Source organism: Anthonomus grandis, chromosome 9, assembly GCF_022605725.1.
Source record: "Anthonomus grandis grandis chromosome 9, icAntGran1.3, whole genome shotgun sequence".
Lineage (NCBI taxonomy): Eukaryota > Metazoa > Arthropoda > Insecta > Coleoptera > Curculionidae > Anthonomus > Anthonomus grandis.
The window spans coordinates 14,150,113-14,170,338 of NC_065554.1; the positions used below are offsets into that span (position 1 = coordinate 14,150,113).

The window sequence follows — 20,226 nt, forward strand, 5'->3', positions numbered from 1 at the left end:
AATAAGTTTATGACTATATAAAATAATTACGTTAACTCAAAATGTAATAATCACTTAATATACAATCTAATAGCACTTAAATAAGTAATTAAAAATAGTTATCACATCACAATAAGAAAAGGTACGATATTGGTTTAAATATTTAATGTTTTTTTTTAATATAATAGACGCATTGTTATAATGTCGCCACTTAAAAACACACTCATGCGTATATGAAATTACTTTTGGACTCTCGTCAAACACAAATAATTAATTTCGATAATGAAGTTACATAAAAATTACTTCCTAATTGGGAATTGCCTAAATGGGAAAAGTAACAGACAAAACTCATGAGCTAATATTTCTTAATATTTAAATATTAATTTATGAATTAAGTTTCACGCATTTAGATTCTAACTTTATTGGAGGTAATAGTCGTTACTCGTAAACAAAAATTATTAAATTTAAAATAATAAAATAGTTAATATAAGTTGTATTTTTTAATACCCGGCATATTCATCATCGTCTTCTTCGCAGCTATCATCATTACCTGGCTCTCCAAGAGCATTAACAAATTCTGAAATAATAATACTTTAATATTAATCAAATATTTTACAAAAAATAATTCGAATAAAACTCACTCACCATAAAAATCGATCCTTCCATCTCCATCTACGTCGACTTCTTTGATCATATCTTCAACTAAAAAATATAACATATTATTATTAAGAATATTCAATACAGTAACAATTGTAGCCTACTTTCTTCTTCCGATAAGTCTTCCCCCAGACATTGCAACACAGCTCTTAAATCTGAAGCGGTAATGTAACCCCTATTGTGTTTATCAAACACCCTAAAGGCGTCCCTTAATTCTTTTTCTTCTTCTTCGCGGGATAATACTTGGTCAGGATCAGATCCAGCTCCTGCTGTCCACGCCATATCAAGGAACTCTTCGAAACTAACGTTACCATCCCCTAGAAACATATAATCACTACTTATAAAATAGATCAAGAAGAATGTTGAAAGATTTGTTTCCTATATGATAGGTTCAAATTTCATTTAGACTCCATAACTACACATTGCTAAATTCTGCATATTTATTAAAGAAGAATATGCAACAGAACAAGACAAACATGTAAATTTTTTTGTAGTTGATGAAAGAAAATAACTAATTTAGTTATCTTATTTATTTATTTAAGCCTTTATTTCAAACAGGCATTTTAATAGAAAAAAAAATTACATGTTAGCTGAAACAATATTTGATAACTAAACTTAACCAAAACAATCAAAACAAAAGAAAAAAGTCCAACAACAATATATAAATCTAAAAACAAGGTCTAAAAATAATAAATAATTTAAGTCCTAAAAACACCCAACCGCAATAAGCCCTAATCAATGTCACGATATTATACCGGGTGGTGCGTCGCCGAGCGGAACATAGCAAATTCCATGTAAATTTAAAGGGGTCAATTATTGGCTTCCCTGTACATTTTACAGAAAAAATGTACGATAACTTTTTGAAGAGACCAATCTGGCAAACCCTCGTGCAAAGTTTTAAAAAATTTTAATCAGCAAATCTTGAATTATTCAATTAAATGTATTTGCAAAATTACCAAATTTTCGGTTCAGGTAAAACCAGACACCAGCCACCAGCAAACAATTTGTTATAAGGCTTTGTCAAATCGAACGTACAGCCGAATACAAGAAATGTTTTTCTTTGGCTTGGTGGGGAAATAAACTGAAAACATTTCAGAAACTGCTCTAAAACTGTTTCCCGCATAATGCCACTTAATTATGGCTATTTTTTCGTCGATTGAATAATTCATACTTGTTTTCAAATATCGACTGTCACTAATTTATTGACTCTTTTCCTCACGTCAGTGACAATATTCATTTTACTGGTGCCCGTTTGGTTTTACCTGAATCGAAAATTTGCTAATTTTGCAATTGCATTTAATTGAATAATTCAAGATTCGCTTATTGAAATTTTTTGAAACTTAGCACAAGGGTTTGCCAGATTGGTCTCTTCAAATATTTATCTTACATTTTTTCTATAAAATGTACAGGGAAGCCAATAATTGACCCCCTTAAAATTTACATGGGTTTTCCTATGTTCGGCTCGACGACGCACCACCCGGTATATCGATTATAGCACCAGCAATCACATTTATTGGAGAAAAATAATTCGACAAATTAAAAAGAACATTACAAAGAACCTTATTAAATAAATATCAAACTACATATAAAGGTCATTTTAACAACATATTCGAATGAGGCCTTGGTAAGAAGGTTTATTGGTATCTAAAATTAAGCCTAGGTATCAAGAAGAAAATATAAGAGAGAAGAATAGGATTGTCCATTAAACCCTCGATTAAACCATTAATTAACCCATATAAAAACCTACCAAAATATTTCTGAAAAAGATATTTATTCGCAGAGGCAAAGGATGTAGATTAAAGCGGCCCAATAATTGACGGTGAACAACAGCCCTTACAGTCAAGTATATAGACTTATGAAACCTGCGCTGAACAGACTCATTCAAATTAATGTGGCACCAGTAAATTGGATTCCCCATGATGCAACCATATTCCAATTTTGACATGACCAAGCAGCTAAAAAGCACTTTAAACGTAGACTCCACAGTAAAGGTATGAGAGTTTCTAATTATAAACCCAAGTTTCTTTATGGCTGACATCACTACACTATTAAAATGTGGTATAAAGATAAATTCGGAATCGAAGGTGATACCAAGATCAGTAATCTGACTAAGCCTGCGTAAAATGGTATTGTTGATTGAGTAGTTGTAAGTAATAACAACTGTAACAGATGCAACACTACTACAAAAATCAATTAAAATAATTTTCTCTGACATAAACCTGTTAGAAAATTTCAAAAGTATTTCAACGCCACAAGTAGCGCCAACAGCTTCAAATCTACGGCCGGACCTGTAGTTCAACAGTGGATACTTCTGGCTCGTCAAAATCATGAGCAGTGACGGCATAAAGGAAAGACTCAGTTTGAGTCTTGAGACCATAAACGTTCTGGTAAAAACAGGTTACGGTACTAGTGTTAACTGATGTTGATAAAAACAGAGCCTAGTTTTTTGTGGCAACCTTAGGAGAACCACTAGAATAACTTATATAGATGTTATTTTCGTCCTGCTCTCTACGGCGCTTTAACTCCGATTTAGCAGCATCCAATTCGCTACAATGCCTGAGCGTCATATCAGTATAGATTTGACCTGACATAGTAGCCTTTTTTTGTGATTTAAAATAAATCTAACGTCTTCCGAACTGCCAAGGATAACTTTAATAGCCTTATATCCATTACGATTAGGCTTTCCAATCTTGCTAGTGGCCTGTACATTTAAAGTACACGCATACAAATCGGTTGGCATCTTTACCTTGGAGAGCCTCGGTTCTATCATCTTTCAGATCAAAATTAAAGATTAAAATGGTGTTAGCCTTTCTCTGGCGATCATGTAGCTCACTTAAAACGTCTATATCATTCGACGCAGAAGCGGGTGAAACTGATGTTAGGCAGGTCGCACCTGCAGCCTAGAGAGAGCCTAGTAGATAAATCTTTTATGGTTTGCTGAAGTATAACGATGCGTTGCTCTAGCGAAACAGCTCTCTCAATAGACTTAAAGTTTTGATTGAGCATTGAAGTATCCAGATCATTCTCTTGATCAACTTGGGAATATTGATTAAGTCCTGCAAGGCTGGCAAGCAAAGAGAATCACTCTAGAAACTATAACAATTACTCTGATCTCAGTAGCTGAAATATTACCACATGCCTTGCAGACCACTTTCTTGCAGAAGTCGGTGTATCCGAAGATCTTACTTTTACTTTCCTTGAATGAGAAGCGGTTGCTGCACATATGACAAACTTCAAAACTCGACATTTTATTATTAAAAATGGGTGCAATATACTGGATAAGACAAATTACCCAATATATCGATATTGACATAATTTTATGAGATTGTTAATGAGGTTTTTGTACAGGGTATCTCTATGTCCACCCAAATTGGGAAGGAATTTCCAGTTTGGAATAATGGTGAAATTATTAGGTTACTCATAGAAAAATAAACGTGTCTAAGTAAGTTTAAAAGAACAATCAAAACTTTTTAAAGACTTTATAAACATCTTCGGCAAAAAGTAAAAAATAAAATTAACATATGATGCCTATCTAAGTAGTGTAGACCTTAGTATAAATATGGATCTTAGGTGTTTCTGGTCCTATATTTATAACCAGAAGAATAATTTAGATGTACCTGCTCAAATTTCTTATAATGATAACTCTGTATCTGGAACTGAAAATATTGCGTTGCAAATATATTTGCGAAGTATTTTAGTTCTGTGTTTGTTTCTGATTTGTCCATTAACCAGGTAAAGCCTCCACTTAAAAATTAGGTCTGCAATAAGTTATTTGATGACAAGGAAATCTCAGATGCCATTAAAATACTTAAGGGAAATAAATCTATAGGACCTAATGAATTGTCTGGCTATGTTTAGGCAAAGTAATACCAATATTTAAGAAGGTGTCAAAAATTATGCAATAAATTAGTCAGTTCAGTTACGATTCTCAATACAATCTCAAAAGTTGAATTGGCATTGTTTAATAGACTGATAATGTAGTCAAGTTCTACATATCTGAGCATTAACATGGATTTTTACTGAAAATGTCTACATTAATTTATCTAATTAAGTTTTGTCAGTTTGTTCACGATGCTCTAAATGAAAAGAAAGAAGAAGATGTTATTTATATTGATATAGAAAAGGCATTCGATAAAATAAAACATAGCTATATTATAAAATCCTTCTATCAAAACTTCACTATTAACTTAATTAATTTATTTTAAACAAATTTGTCAAATAGGGGTGCCAAATCTGATATCTATGAGTCCCCCAGGGCTCCGATTTGGGACGTTCATTATTTTTAATTGCCATTAATAACCTGTGCACTGCAAGGGGTAACTCTGAAGCTTTGCTCTTTGCTGATGATTTTAAGTTATGCATGAGGAATGGGTCTGCGGAGGACTGTTCATGTCTGCAGAGGAACTTTGATAATTTTGTAGACTGGTAAACTGAAAGAAATGGTCTACTACGTCTATAACCCCGAATCGTGATATTCTAGAATATCGTTACAATATTAAACGTTTTTCTCTTAAGAAATGTACAATTGAAAGGGATTTGGGTATTGTAGTTGACAGCAATCTAGCTTTTACGGACCAAATTGTCAATATGGTGAATGAGGCATACAAAACAATGAACTTCATTGTCAGATTCACTAAGAATTTGAATGTGAAGTGTTGTCTGAAGTTGTTTGACAGTCTGGTGTTACCAAAGTTGGAATATGCTTGTGTAATTTGGTCCCCTCAATATAAGGTTTGCATAAAAATAATTGACCGCGTACAGTGAAAATTTCGAGAGAAAAAGTATAAGTTTTTTAAAAAGTGTGGGTATTACCCAAAGCAGGGCTATGACCTATTTACTTTTACGGAAATTTCATAGATTAGCTTTAGAAAATCGGCGCATCAGAACGTGTTTTATATATCTCTTTAAAATTTTAACCAACAAAATTGACTCCACTGAAATTATTTCAATGCTATCATTCTTTGTAGATGCTAGAAATACAAACAAATAAAGATGTTTTATTAAGCCACCATAGAAACTTACTAATAAACTACTTATAAAAGCTCACTCAATCATTTTATGTGTGCAATCATTTTAATATTTATTCGTGTGATTTGGATTTAGACCTTTTAGATTAAAATAACATGAACAAAATTATTGACATTAAACTTTATGCTTAGGCTATACATTTTAATTTTAAGTCACCCCTTATTGCTGGCATAAGAGGTTAACTTGGTGTTATTCTTTTTTCTGTAGTTTTAGGTTTAAATGTTTTTGTTTTTGTTGCATTTGGATGTACATATTTTCCTTCATATCTTATGGTGTCTGTAACTGGCCCTATAAATAAATAAAATAAATAAGTAGGATCTCGATATTATTGGTACATCACCACTTATGGCAAATTTGCTTAAGTGCACTCCAAGATGAAGCTCGCAAAATCACGATATTCCTGGTACAGCTCTAGGGACAGTTCATATGATTAGATGCACACCTTCAATATGGCAACCAATAGCTGATGCTGAGGTATAATAAAGTTGACAGACTATATATTTGTTCTGTAGTGACAGTACTTGGTGGGATGGCCAAGATCATGGAAAAACGGAATGAATTTCAATTTGAACCTTGAACAGGAAACGTCACAGGCTATATGGAACACTAACATCTTAAGTAAAACATTGCAGCGCAAAATACAACGAGTGTAAACAAAATAAGGTCAACACCATGTCTCCAGTATCTCTAATGTAGCATTCTACGTATAACGTATGAGAAATTGTTGAAGTCATTAGCTAACTCAAGATAATGTACGCTATTCAATTGATTATTTTAGTAGTATTTAAGTAAATTGAAGAAAAGGGGGACTATAATAAAATATTATAGATCACTTGAAGTATATTATTAAAGTTAATTCATCAATATAGCAGGTATCATTATTAGGCAATACCGAAAGATTTAGCAAAAATGCAATACTAGTATGCAAACTTAGAGCCCTTACATAGAATATTATTGGTCATTAGTTTTCTCTGAATAAAATATCTCTTTTTCGCGAGTATTAAAAATGAGATAACACAATTGTTATGATAATTCATATACACAATCCTTGACTGTTTATAAATCCCAGGATTATTGTTACCTAATTTTTCAAAAGCTGTGATTGATCGTTAGAAAAAGTTAATCATGACAGAAATCACGGGTCATATTAAGATATTATTGGTGAAGAACATCGTCGTAATTAAGCTGACCCTATTTATTGTCGTTATAAATACAAGACTACTGCAAGAATTCAAATCAATATTTCTTTAGGATTCGTGCTACTGATGATAATTTAAGAACAACTCTTAAAGAAAAAAGTAAACAAACACTAAAATGCACTAAATGGTTTATAGAAACACAAGGAGATTAATGAGAGTCTGCCTAGAAGATTAAAAAATAAACAGGTTTATATTACGGCAGACCAAAGTTGCAAATAACCTGAATTATGTAATAAAACTAAACTGGTAACAGATGAGCTAAACAGAGTCAATCAAGATAGTCGTCACGAAAATGAAAGTTAAAACTTTTTACTATTAAGAATTTTTAGAGGGCAACTAAATTGATAGACTGATGTCTGCTGGAAGTGTTTTGATCTGTCCCAATCTAGAGGTGGAGACTAAAAATAGGATGGAATCTTCTCGAATCGAAATTTTACTAGCAGTGACGAGTGGATGACAAAGAATACTACTAAGAAGTAATTCTGGTCTGGATATATTTAACTAGGACACTCTAAACGTAACTAAATATTTAAAATTATAAAAAAGGATGAATGCTTTAGAGCGAACTAAAAAATAAAGTGGAAAAACATGTTGTTCCAGACAACACAGGTCATGCCAGAAACATACCATTTAAGTACTATTTATGACCTAATAGTGCTGATATGATTCTCATACGATGTTCTAAAAACATTTTACTAATTCATTTTTACACGCGTGTCAGAATTTTAGCTATCATAAAATAAAAAATCAAAATGTTTGACATCAAAGGTTTTTGGAAGTATATTAAAAAAAAAACAGGAAAAATCCGCGAGCGCGAACAATAATTATATAGCTATAATATAATATAACATGTATATAGGTATATAATTAACAAGCAACACTATCCCAAAGTTATCTAAATTATGTATTTAAATTAACCGCAATACAAATGACATAGTTTTTTTTAATTATTAGTTATAAACTAAAAGGCACTAGATTTACGTTGGCAGCACTAGCTGCAGTGACGCTATGAACCGGTTGCAGGCGGCTATTGGGTTTTTGTAAGTGTGACGCGACAACGTGGTGGAAAAATATTTATTACTTTTGATGCGGTTTAACGTCAGAAGATTATACAAGAAAAAATATAGAATAGAAGTATTAATCTATGGTTTAATATTTCAGATTTCAAGGGTGTAATTTCTTGTTCTTTTCGTTTAATTTTCGCGTTTGAGAATGAAATTAGTTGTAGTAGTTAGAAGGATTTAAAATTTGTCTATTGTTTCTGCAAGTAGGTAACACTTTTTTATACCCTTAGTTCTAAGATAAACAAATAAAATATATTTATGTAGTATGGTGTAATTTTTGTTATTTGTTATATATTATAAAATTGTGTATAAAATACATTTATATCTATCAACTGAATATTGATTTGGATTTTAATAAGATCTTAATCAAAAATATTGCTATGAATGTTTTAAATGAAACATTTGTGGTATATTTCCACAGCAAATAGATGATGTACTAAAGACATAGATACGACATTCTAAAATTTCGCTGAAACATCCTACATAAGATGTCATATAGACTTTGAAAAAGGTGACATGGTCGCTGCCAGAAACATTTTTGGTACATCTGTAAAAAAAATAGGGTCATAGCTAGCATGTTTCTATTTTCGTAAGCAAATGTTTCTGTTTTATTAGGGGTGCTTCATTATCATAATCCACTTATAATGATTTTTTTTAAAAAACGTCAACTAGCGAACTTCAAAACGTAGAAATTTAAATAGTTTTATCTATTGATCATCTTTCAGATTTCTCGTTATAAAAATAACATTGAAGTAACTCACCGTCTACATCAACCTCCTGCAGCATCTGTTGAAGTTCTTCAGTTCTAGCAAACTGACCTAAAGACCTCATGACCCTTCCTAGTTCTTCTTTGGTTATACTGCCATCGCCGTCTTTGTCAAAAAGCCGAAATGCTTCTCGAAACTCTAAAAAAAATATCGTATATTTTGAAATTGTTCTTTATATACAATGGTATTTACCTTTCATTTGGCTTTTCGAAACGCAGCTCAGTCTAGATGATATGTTTTGTTGTTGTTTGTCTGCTGTTTTCTCTTTTTCTGTTTGATGTTTGTTTTTTAGGAGTTCGGTAATTGGCTCGTCAATTTTTGTGAAACTTTGTACGCCCTCGTGGGCTTCGGTTTGGTCGTTTTGTTTCGTCTAAGAAAATTTTAAGATAGATGTGTTTACGAGTAGTATAAATTTAGGAGAATAATAATAGAAAAATACAATTTTTTTGTATGATTTTAATTCTAACTATGAAAATAATATTCATGTGAGTTGATAGATTCACTTACAAAATATATCTTACGCACATGCACAAATTTAAGACAACTTGGAAACTTGAACACCATGATGAATTATTTTCACATTTTTGCAGTGATTCACCCTTAAATACCCAAATGAACGTTTTAAACCATATTTAAAAACAATACTGTTATGTTTAAAAAATCACGTTTAAATAGCCATTGAAACCACAATTTTAAATACAATAAAACATTTAATGGGTTTTTTGTATGATGGTGTAGTAAATGTGGTTTAAATTTAAATGTCATGGTATAAGGAACTATATCCTGACATAAAGAAAGCGTAATTTTTGTTTTTATTGCTTTTTGATAATTTAGAAATTAGTCTATATATCTTTTTACTATTAACAACAAGCAATTTTTTAAATAATTTGTCTATAAGTCTATAATTAATAGTTCAACAGATCATTGCTCTATATTTGTTATCTGAAAGTAACCTAAAGAAATAATTACGATTATCTTTTGTAGTCGGTCAACAACACCATAAAAAATAAAAGTAATTTTTTTGAATGCTAAGCTTTTTATTAATTAGATAAATCCAAAAACTAATTACTTATTTGGAAAATTCAACTATATAGTAATTTACATTTTTTAGGGTTTAAATTTAGATTTTATATTGATTAGTCCTTAGACTTGATCTTAAGTTATAAGTATTCATAAGGTTACATATTTTTTTACATTATAGTATTACTAATTTTGTTTAGTTTTTAGTCTTTTAATTTTATGAATGGTATAATGTAAATATACCTATAAAATAAATTTTTAAACTACCTAATTCGATAATTTATGAAAATTGTATTTTGAGTTTATCTAAAGAAAAGTGACAGCAACCGGTCTCAACGAGGGGCAAATGATGTTAAAAAAACGCAAAAAATTGGATTGATAAGGCACATATATAAAGTAAATAATAAATATATGAATGATAAATATATGATGAGATAAATCAGAAAGAATAAGCAAATAAAACATTAAAGTCGAATATCGTTTGAGACAAGCATTTTCAAAAGAGAGACAAAAAATTTAAATAGGTATGTACAATGTAACACACAACATGTAAGAATGAATTAAATTTGTATCAAAAAACCTTCTTTTAACATTTAAACGGCAGATTAAAATAATAGTAAATAAGAAACAAGAAAATCAGTAGTTGGCAAAAACCCCAAAAATAAAAAAAAATATTAAAAAAATTCATATTTGTGCATAATGGTAATGCTAAAATCAAAAAGATTAAGCGAATAAAAGATTTTTAAGAAAGAACAGATTAAGACAGTTATATTAAGAAAAGAGAATATAGTTGCAGATGTCGAAGCAATAAGGATAATATTTCCACAAATTTTTTTATTTGTTTTAGCGATATTTTTTAATTAGGGATAAATTTGTTAACATTTTCATTCTATAAATCTATTTTTCTGTTTTAAATGCTAATTTTTTTTTTAGTAAATTTAATATACCACATTACATCTTTTAGCCGTTGATTTAGAATACAGCAATCAAACTTTGTAAAACATGGATCAACATTTTATGCAATAACAAAAAAAATGAATCTTAAAAATGTATACTTAAAAAAATTAACACACTTGAACGCATCATAAATTATAAAATATATTGACAATTAAATTAAATTAAATTATACCTCACATAAAATGCGTAAAAATAAATCTATTAAATTAGACTAATTTATTAAAAATTAAATATCATTTTAAAGATCCACAAATAAATTTAAAAAATGTCAACATTTTAAATTAAATTAATGAATGTCTCCTTATATTAAAAAATTATATTTTTTTTAAGACTTTTCCCTCTCATTTTATGGTTTTATTTGTATATTTTTTTGAGGCTTCTTTTGATTCTGTTTCTTGTTTTTAATTTTCGACATCTGCAACTACTTTGAACTTTTCCTAATATAATAATTTGATCTTTTATTAAAATTTTCAATTACTTGGTATTTAATAGTAGTATCTTTGGTTTGCCTATTCTTATCATCTATCTGTTTATTATCTAATCTGATATTAATTTTAAGTCAGAATTTTCTAATCAATATTATTATTTTTAATTATTGTTATGAAGAGATTATTTCATAAAATGTGTTTGTAATAACACAAGAACATTGGTTCTAAGTAAAAAAAAAAATATAAGACGCTTGAAAAATCTCTATATCAAGTTTTGTAATAATTATTTGTTATTTAAAAATAATATTTAGATTTATAAAGAGGTAAACATTTATGCTTGAAAATAGAAAGAAAAATAAAGGATAAATAAAAACGTGTATAATAATATAATAATAATAAACGAAATAACAAATAAAAATATAAATGTAAATAAAGTAATTTTTGCAAAGAATTAAGGAGTACAAAATAATAAACGTAAACAAAAAGCAAAAATTGAAAAAAAAAGAGTATATTATAGTGAAATGTATTTTTAAAAGGTGTTAATACAAGAAAATGTTGATCCATCTTTTTGTAAAGTTTAGTTTGTGCAAAGAAAAATAAAAATATAAATTAATTGATTTATAGTTTAGAAACATGCTTAGTGTACTTACCATTAGATCTTTTATCTGGTTAACGAAGGGCGAAGTAGTAAAGAAATTGTTAACTGCCGAAAACAGCTTGCCTTCGAATTTGGCCACTTTGTCGGCTTCTTTGGACGGTGAACAGATGGAAGGCTACCATGAAAAAAATAATTATTATTTTATTAAATTATATACCATCTAGTGATTTATTCTATTGCTACTGAATGCTAAAATCTAATATTAGCATTTATAGTTGATTTGGATCCCCCTCCAGATATGTAAAAATGGCGAGGGTGTCCAATAAAACTTATATATCAGCCAAAAAAAAACTATTATCAGTTTCATGTATAAACATGATGTAATGGATCTTAAGGGAACTCGGTGTATAACGTGCTAAATAAAATAAGAAACATCATGTGACTGTATAGTAAATAAAAGCTTGTGACTTTATGTTTATGTCTCGCAGTTATCACTAAAAGAAGTAATTAGTAATATTTTTACTAGTAATTATATATGCTGATTTTATACAAGGTGCCTCTTAGATTTGTTGTTGTTTTGGATATCCTACATCAAGGATACAACTATTTAGGTAAACTAATAAATATGAATAACAACATAAAAATAATTTTTTGTCGATATTTTAAAAGTTATGTGTTATGCTTTGGTGTATTCTATTAGTTCTGGTTTTATTCTAGCATAGTTGGCCCTTACTCTATAAAAGTATTTAAATAACTTTATATGTATATTTTTGTATTTTAAATAATTTTTTAGTGAGTTTTTTAAAATTTGTTGTTAAAATCAATTAAATTAAAAAAAATATTTTTAGTCGCAGTGCTAGAGAATAATTTCTCGAAAATAACAAAATTAATTTTATTGAATCTTCTAAAAAATCATTATGTTTGAAATATTTTGGTGGTTTAACATTTAACAACAATAGGGTGTTTTTATACTCTAGTCAATAGGTCAAAAAAGTTATAAAATAAATGTAAGCGCAGAATAATATCTAAAATATTGTGCCAGAAAATTCGATATGTAAATAAAATTTAAAATTGCAAAAGTTATTTAAACAATTAACGAGGAAAAATCAAGGTATTTTATTTTTCACGGATATCTTGTGAACTATCAATATTTAAGTAATTTCAAAAAAAGAACGAGTAATATTGGATTAAAATTATCGGATTAAAAATCTCGATCTCTTGACTTCTGGAATTTTATCTCAATTATTTATAATTTTATTTACTGATAATGGACCAAAGCCCGAATACGTCATACTAAAAAATTTTTTAAGGTAATAATTATAAATCTAAAACTTCGAAAAAATTATGGTGCATTTAGAATACTTCAATTTATACGCGTTGGAAATTTTGCTTAATGTTATTTTTTCAACAACATAGACAAATGTTAATTAACGAAATTTTCTCGAATATACATTTTTATGGTTAATTAAAAAAAAAAAAAAAGCGGAATTTTTTTCACTTCGTGGAGCCCTTTTTATGTTATATACATACCTAACGAGATATACTCCAAAAAAGTTAAAAAAAGTTTATTTATAATAATTTTTTAACTTTTACAAAGAATTAGAAATCAAAATAATGTAAAAAAATCGTTTATCATTCTATGGTTGTTTTTGTATTAATTAAACGCATTTATTAATTTGACAAAAAGAACAGTAATTTATTAATAAACTCCTTTTAAAGAAATGGACTATTTTATTTTGTTCGAAAAAAAAACTTCTTTATCCTGGAAAAATCATGATTTAAAATAAATACTATTAACAATATTTAATTGTTTAAGATCTTTTTTTTTCTATAATATAAATAATTATTTAAGATTTTTTTTTTGTTTAAAACTTAATTGTTTAAGTTAACAGTTTGTTATAAACAAATTTTCAAGGTTGTCATATTTTTTTGAACAATCCTTAAAATTACAAAAACAATGATAAATAAAAAAAAATTATTTCTATTTCACTGCAGCTGCTGCTTAATTTCTCAGTTAAAATTTGTGTATCAAAAAAGTATTAGCACGTCTCAACATTGTGTTTATTGGTGAATTTGTAGAGCTATTAGTATGATACGCAGGAATCACAAAACCACTGAGATTTCTTAAAATTCTTTGTGAAATATCTACCGGTATTCTTGACAATAAATGCATACAATAACTATGTTACATAAAAATATTATATTCTTAATGATTCGTCGATGTTCTAAGGGAAGCAACTTAAATTCATTGCGTAGAGTTACAAAATTACCATATTGCATATAGTTTCTTAAAGCCAGGGATCCTAAGAATTTATTCCGTATGCTTTCAAGTTTATCAATGTATATATTACGGCTAATGGCTAATGTAATAAATTCGTTGGTATTTTATAAATTTGCTACATTAACCGGTCGTTTTCAACCTAACCCAACCCAATCCAATACCCTTTGGAAAATATGTAAAATGACCGGCGAAAGTAATAATATAATAAATGTATTGATATTATTCAAATTTACCACTGTCTTTGCTTATTATATACAGTGTGGTGACCTTAACTGGAATAAATTCAGTTAAAACTAATCAAAATTTATCTCGCAAAATTCCTGAGACCCGTCGATTTTTGTTTATTTGTGAAATGAAATTATTTTAATGTGAAAAATCACATTTCTAGATAGTTTTTGTATTTTTTCACCTACAGCGGGGGTCCAAATTAACCCAAACTTTTTTTTTTAAATGGAAAGCCACTTTTTTTAAACTCTCATTGAAAAGAGCCCTTTTTCTTGATTAAATTGCCCTATTTACTTTTGTGATTATCTAAAGGAGAGATACGAAAAAAAAACATTAAATTATTAAAAGTTGCGTTTAATGTATAAGATGCTCAAAATGAGCACCATTTACTTGTTGGCAAAGCCCAAGACAATAATAAAATTCGTTTCTGGCATTTTCTAACACTTCTGGAGATATTTGTCGGATTTCTTGCCTAATACGTTCTTTGAGTTCGTCTAGGTTTCCTGGTTTGCTCATATAAATTTGACTTTTCAAATGTCCCCACAGAAAAAAATCAAGTGGAGTGAGATCGGGAGAACGTGCCGGCCACTCGATTGCACCCCTTTTACAAATCTATCTATTTGGAAAATTGTCATCTAAATACTGGCGTACATTACGGGCATAATTTGGGGGAGCACCATCTTGTTGCATCCAGATTCTTTCATCATACAAATCTGGATCGAACTGACTCGGATATAAGGCACGTAAGACTGGAACTAGTTCATGTTCAAGAAATTCTAGATATCATTCCCCAGTTAAAGTATCATTGAAGATTGGCCCTATAACTTGCCTGCCAATTATGCCAGCCCAAACATTAGTTTTCAGGGGGATATTGTGTATTAGTTTCCCTTACCCAGTGTGGGTTCTCGTCAGACCAGTAGCGACAGTTCTGCTTATTAAGATGGCCATTTAGGGTGAATGTAGCCTCATCAGAAAAAAGAATCCACTCCGAAGATATGCGATTTTCGTGAATGGCGTTTATCATTTATTTACAGAACTGAACTCTGCGATCTGGATCGTCTTCCAATAACTCTTGAACGGGTTGCATTTTATAAGGTCGTTTGTTTGCACTTTTTAAAATTTTTAGCACAGATTTATGATGAATAGAGTTTTCGCGAGCTACTCTTCTGGCTGCAGTTACCGGATTTTCTTCTATCGCTAACAATACATTTAATTGGGTGTTTTCATCGATTTTAGAAGACCTTTGTCTTGAAACATCCCTTACGTGCCCAACTTCTCGAAATCTGCTTTCGATTTTACTAACCGTACCTTGGTTAATAGGTGGCAAATCTGGATATTTCTGCCTGAATAAGTGGACAACCTCTAGCTGAGTACGACTTCTGTCCCCATATACACAAAATATTTCGAGACTTTTAATAATTTAATGGTTTTTATTTTTTTTTCGTATTTCTCCTTTAGATAATCACAAAAGTAAATAGGGCAATTTAATCAGAAAAAAGGGCTCTTTTCAATGAGAGTTTAAAAAAAGTGGCTTTCTATTTGAAAAAAAAAAGTTTGGGTTAATTTGGACCCCTCCCCCCTGTAGGTATAAAAAAATACAAAAACTATCTTGAAATGTGAAAAAAAAAAACAAAAATCGACGGGTCTCAGGAATTTTGCGAGATAACATTTGATTAGTTTTAACTGAATTTATTCCAGTTAAAGTCACCACACTGTATATTAACCAGAGAGTATACATAATAACCACTTTATTACATAAATGGTACCATACCCAGGATTCCACACTGAGGCAAAAAATGACCAATAATTGCCAATATAGTATAAATTGTTTGCTTTGTCTGTTAATAAAACCAAGAATTCTTAAGGCACTGTTAGAAATGAAGATGTTCATCAAATAGCAATTTTTCATCAAGTAGCACACTTAGATGCTTGGCCACTCTTTTACGCGTGAGCACTGATGAGTTTAAATAATAATTGAAAATTATTTTATTGTGATTTCGTATATAAGTAATACCGAAACATTTTTTTAATTTAATGATTAGATGATTTTTTAAGCAATAAAATTGGAGTATACCAAGATTAGGTGTAGATCAAGACAATCAATAGGATTGCCTATATTCCTATTAACTTTCAAATCATCAGCAAACAACAAATAATTAGAATTTTTAAAACACCTACTTATATCATTTATATAAATAATTAATAAAACAAGTCCAAGATTATTTCCTTGAGGTAGTTGAAATAAACCTCATTGATTGTGATCTTCTAGCCGAGACCACCTATATTCTGGCTTGTAAGTAGAATTTAAGCAAAGTCAGGATCTATCCACCAATACCGAAATCATACAATTTTTCCACAAGCAAAGAATGATCTATTTTGTCAAAAGCTTTACTGAAGTCAGTATACACAGAATCCACCTAGACTCCATTGTCCATGTTATCCAGAATGTACTGTGTCTAAGAAATCAGATTCGTATCAATAGATCTCGTGGGAAAAAAGCCATGTTCCGTACCTACATAACTTCGAAATAGATCTATAGTTTTTAATATGGGTTTTGTCACCTGATTTTAAAATTGGTATAAAGGTAGCTTCCTTTCAGACCGATGAAAATGTACCCAGCTCAAGCGATTATTATTCTAAGAAAAGGGAAAGTGAAATTAGATGCGCACTTTTTTACAAATATTGCTGGTAGTCCTATGGTTAGAACCTTTGGTGTGATACTCAAATTACGAGACAGTTTTACCACTAACCAAACAAAACTCTTTATTTTACCCTCGACGCGTGTTTCGCTAACGATGTTAGCATCTTCGGGACTTAAATAAAGAGTTTTAGTTAGTGGTAAAACTGTCTCGTAATTTGAAATATTGCTGGTACACCATCAATATTCACGGTCGCCTTGATAGAACTACTCGGATGAAATACTTAAGCTATTTTGCTTAAGCCCAACAAATTGCCAAATATGCTTACAATCGTGCAATATGCGATCTTCTATATGGTTGATATAATGGTTATACTGTTTCGACTTATTTTTAAACCCTTAATTTTTTATAAATATTTTTTTTAAGAACTTTATAGAGACTGAGAAATGTATTGGAAATGTGTTAACTCTACGGTCTTTCGGTACAAATCTTCATAACGCGATAATTTCCTTTAGAATCGAATGAAATATATACAGTGACCGCCTAAAGTTCCGCATAAATTCGATAAAAATTAGAGACATGTCGATGAGGGACCCGTCGATTTTTATTTCAAGTTGCGCATTATTTCACATAAATTTTTGTATATAGGGTGGAACACAAAAAAGATATGACATCATCGATCATTTTTTTAAATGGAATGCTATATTTTTTAATGCATTTATGAAATATAGGCGAAATTATTAATGTATCAAGTGTTCAAACTGATCCCCATTTACTTCTCGGCAGAAATCAAGACGGTTTACAAACTCATATAAAACACTATCAATTATTTCGGGTGATATACATCTAATTTCATATCTAATTCTCATATCTAATTCTATTTTTCAAATGTTCTACGTTGTTTGGCTTCTCAATATAAACTTTAACTTTCTGGTACCCCTATAGAAAATAGTCGCAGGGATTTAGGTCTGGTGACCTGGCCGGCCACTCTATTGGCCCTCTTTGTCCTATCCATCTTCCTGGGAACACTGTATCCAAGTAATTACGGACATCTCGAAAGAAATGTGGCGGTGCGCCGTCTTGCTGAAACCACAAATTATCTATCGGGACAGCAGGGCCTTGTTCGTCTGGGTATCAGCCAAAGCAGGGATAAGAATCTTCTTGAAGAAAATTCAAATAGCGTTGTCCTGTTAATTTTTCTTCGAAAAAGTATGGCCCTATTACTTTATTTTCCACGATACCAGCCCAAACAATAGTAGATTTACGGTACTGTGTATGAACCTCAGTTGACCAGTGTGGATTTGACACTGACCAGTACCGACAATTTTGCAGATTTACGACACCGTTTAAACAAAAAGTTGCTTTATCCGAAAACAAAACTCGTAACACAAACTGATGGTTATTATTGCAAATGTTCATCATTTGCTCGCAAAATTAGTTTGTTCGATCAGAATCGTCCTCATTTAATTCGTGTCTTAGTCTAATTTTATAAGGGTGGTATTCATTTGCTTTTAAGATCCGTCTTACTGACGTTCCGGCTATATTATTATCAACTGAAATTTGTGAAGTTGCATTGTTTGGATTTTCTTCGACGGAGAGCAGAACTTTTAATTTTGTTTCTTCAGAAATTTTTGGACGACCTGATCTTGGCAAATCTCTAACATGACCTGAAGTTATGAATTTCTGCTCTATTCTACTACCTGTTGACTGAGAAATAGGATGGTTTGGGTATTTGGCATTAAACAGTTCACTTACTTCTTTTTGCGTGCGCACTTGATCCCCGTACCCTAGCATCATCAAAATTTCCATTCGTTGGGTTTCCGTTAAATTAGCCATAATTTATTCTGATAAAAACTATTAATTTTCGAACTGACAGTGACATTCGAAAATGGAGATTCTTTATAAGTGCACCATGGAAATAGAAACAATTGGAAGTGTTTATAACGATTAACTCGATTTTACCTTAATTTGTAAATAGACCTACTTATTTGTTTTCTTGTTATTTAAACGTAAATATTTTAGAAACAGTTGAATTTTGAGATAAGGTGTGTTATACGAAACTTGCTTAGAATTTTGACTATATTTCACAAATGCACTAAAAAATATAGCATTCTATTTAAAAAAATTACCGATGACGTCATATCTTTTTTTTTGTTCCACCCTGTATACAAAAATTTTTGTGAAATAATGCGCAACTTAAAATAAAAATCGACGGGTCCGAGCGTTTTCTCAAAAAATCATGTCTCTAATTTTTATCGAATTTATGCGGAAGTTTAGGCGGTCACTGTATATATATTTTCATGAAGTGATGCTTTGTTTAAGAGATTATTTCAATTAATATTTAATAGTATACACTAGTGTAATCAGCTTTATGGAAATTTAAAAAGTAATGTTGGACTGTGGCAAATTTTTTGTGCATATCACTTCTACAAAAAATTCTATAAAAGCGTGATATAAATTCAATTCAAATTCAAAATAAATTTATTTATCATTAAAATAACAAACATAATTAACAATTTACAATAAATAAGCCATTATGATAAATAGGACTATGCCTCGATTACGAAATCGTTAGCACAGATGCAAACCCGTGTGGCAAGGCCCTTTTAAAAAAAAACGAATAATAAATAAAAAACAAAGACTATTATTAATCTGGCCAATATAAGTACTTTTCTGAATGTAAATTTATGAAAATACAGTTTTTGTTTTTTTTAACAGTAAAAGAAATTCCAGAGGGAGGTAGGTAGATGCGCAAGGGGTGCAAAGAAAAACGTGACATTTTAACAAATGCTACTTATAAAAATTTTAGATAGAGGCAAGCAGATACCAAAGCCATATAAAGAATGTATATACGCCTAAGAAAAATTAATTATAAGAAAACCACTATAATTAATAAGAAAATCATTTTCATGGTTTTTAGCACATACATTGTATTGCTATCAAAATTATGCATTGTATTTCTGTTTTTAAAGGAGATAATTTTGAATATATTTTTTAAATACTCCTTTAGAAAATTGTTTAACATACTCAGGTAATTTATTTCAAAATTGAGAGGCTACAAAAACGTTTTTCAAAAATGTGGGTTTCTATGCTGTGCGACTCTAAATAAGTTTATAAATCTAGTGTTATACATATAAAGATGATTTTTAAAATTATTTACTAAATATAGAGATTCTCCAGCTTTTAAAATGTTATAAATAAAGGTGTACATAAGGCATTTTTTACGATTTTTCATATTCAAAATATAATTATTATTTAAGTAGGGAGTAATATGATTCCTAAATGGTATTTTGAATGCAAAACGCATACAGCAGTTTTGGAGTTTTTGTATAGAGTAAGCAGTTATTCTAGTCAGGGAATCAGAATACAAAACATCACAGTAAT

The 20,226-nt window shown here is 29.9% G+C and overlaps 2 protein-coding genes across 4 annotated transcripts in view; one reads left to right on the forward strand and one right to left on the reverse strand.

Annotated features, from left to right (window-relative positions):
* The window catches only part of LOC126740106 (fatty acid-binding protein, adipocyte), a 484,513-nt gene that overhangs the window by 420,590 nt on the left and 43,697 nt on the right, over positions 1 to 20,226 (forward strand). The window lies entirely within an intron of this gene.
* On the reverse strand, positions 65 to 17,008 carry LOC126740702 (calmodulin-like). Its single transcript, XM_050446829.1, has 7 exons — positions 16,976 to 17,008; positions 11,750 to 11,872; positions 8,887 to 9,064; positions 8,689 to 8,832; positions 741 to 953; positions 625 to 681; positions 65 to 556 (listed from the first exon to the last, which is right to left on the reverse strand). Exons 1-7 carry the CDS (start codon positions 17,006 to 17,008, stop codon positions 480 to 482), a joined length of 825 nt encoding a protein of 274 aa, XP_050302786.1. The 3' UTR covers positions 65 to 479.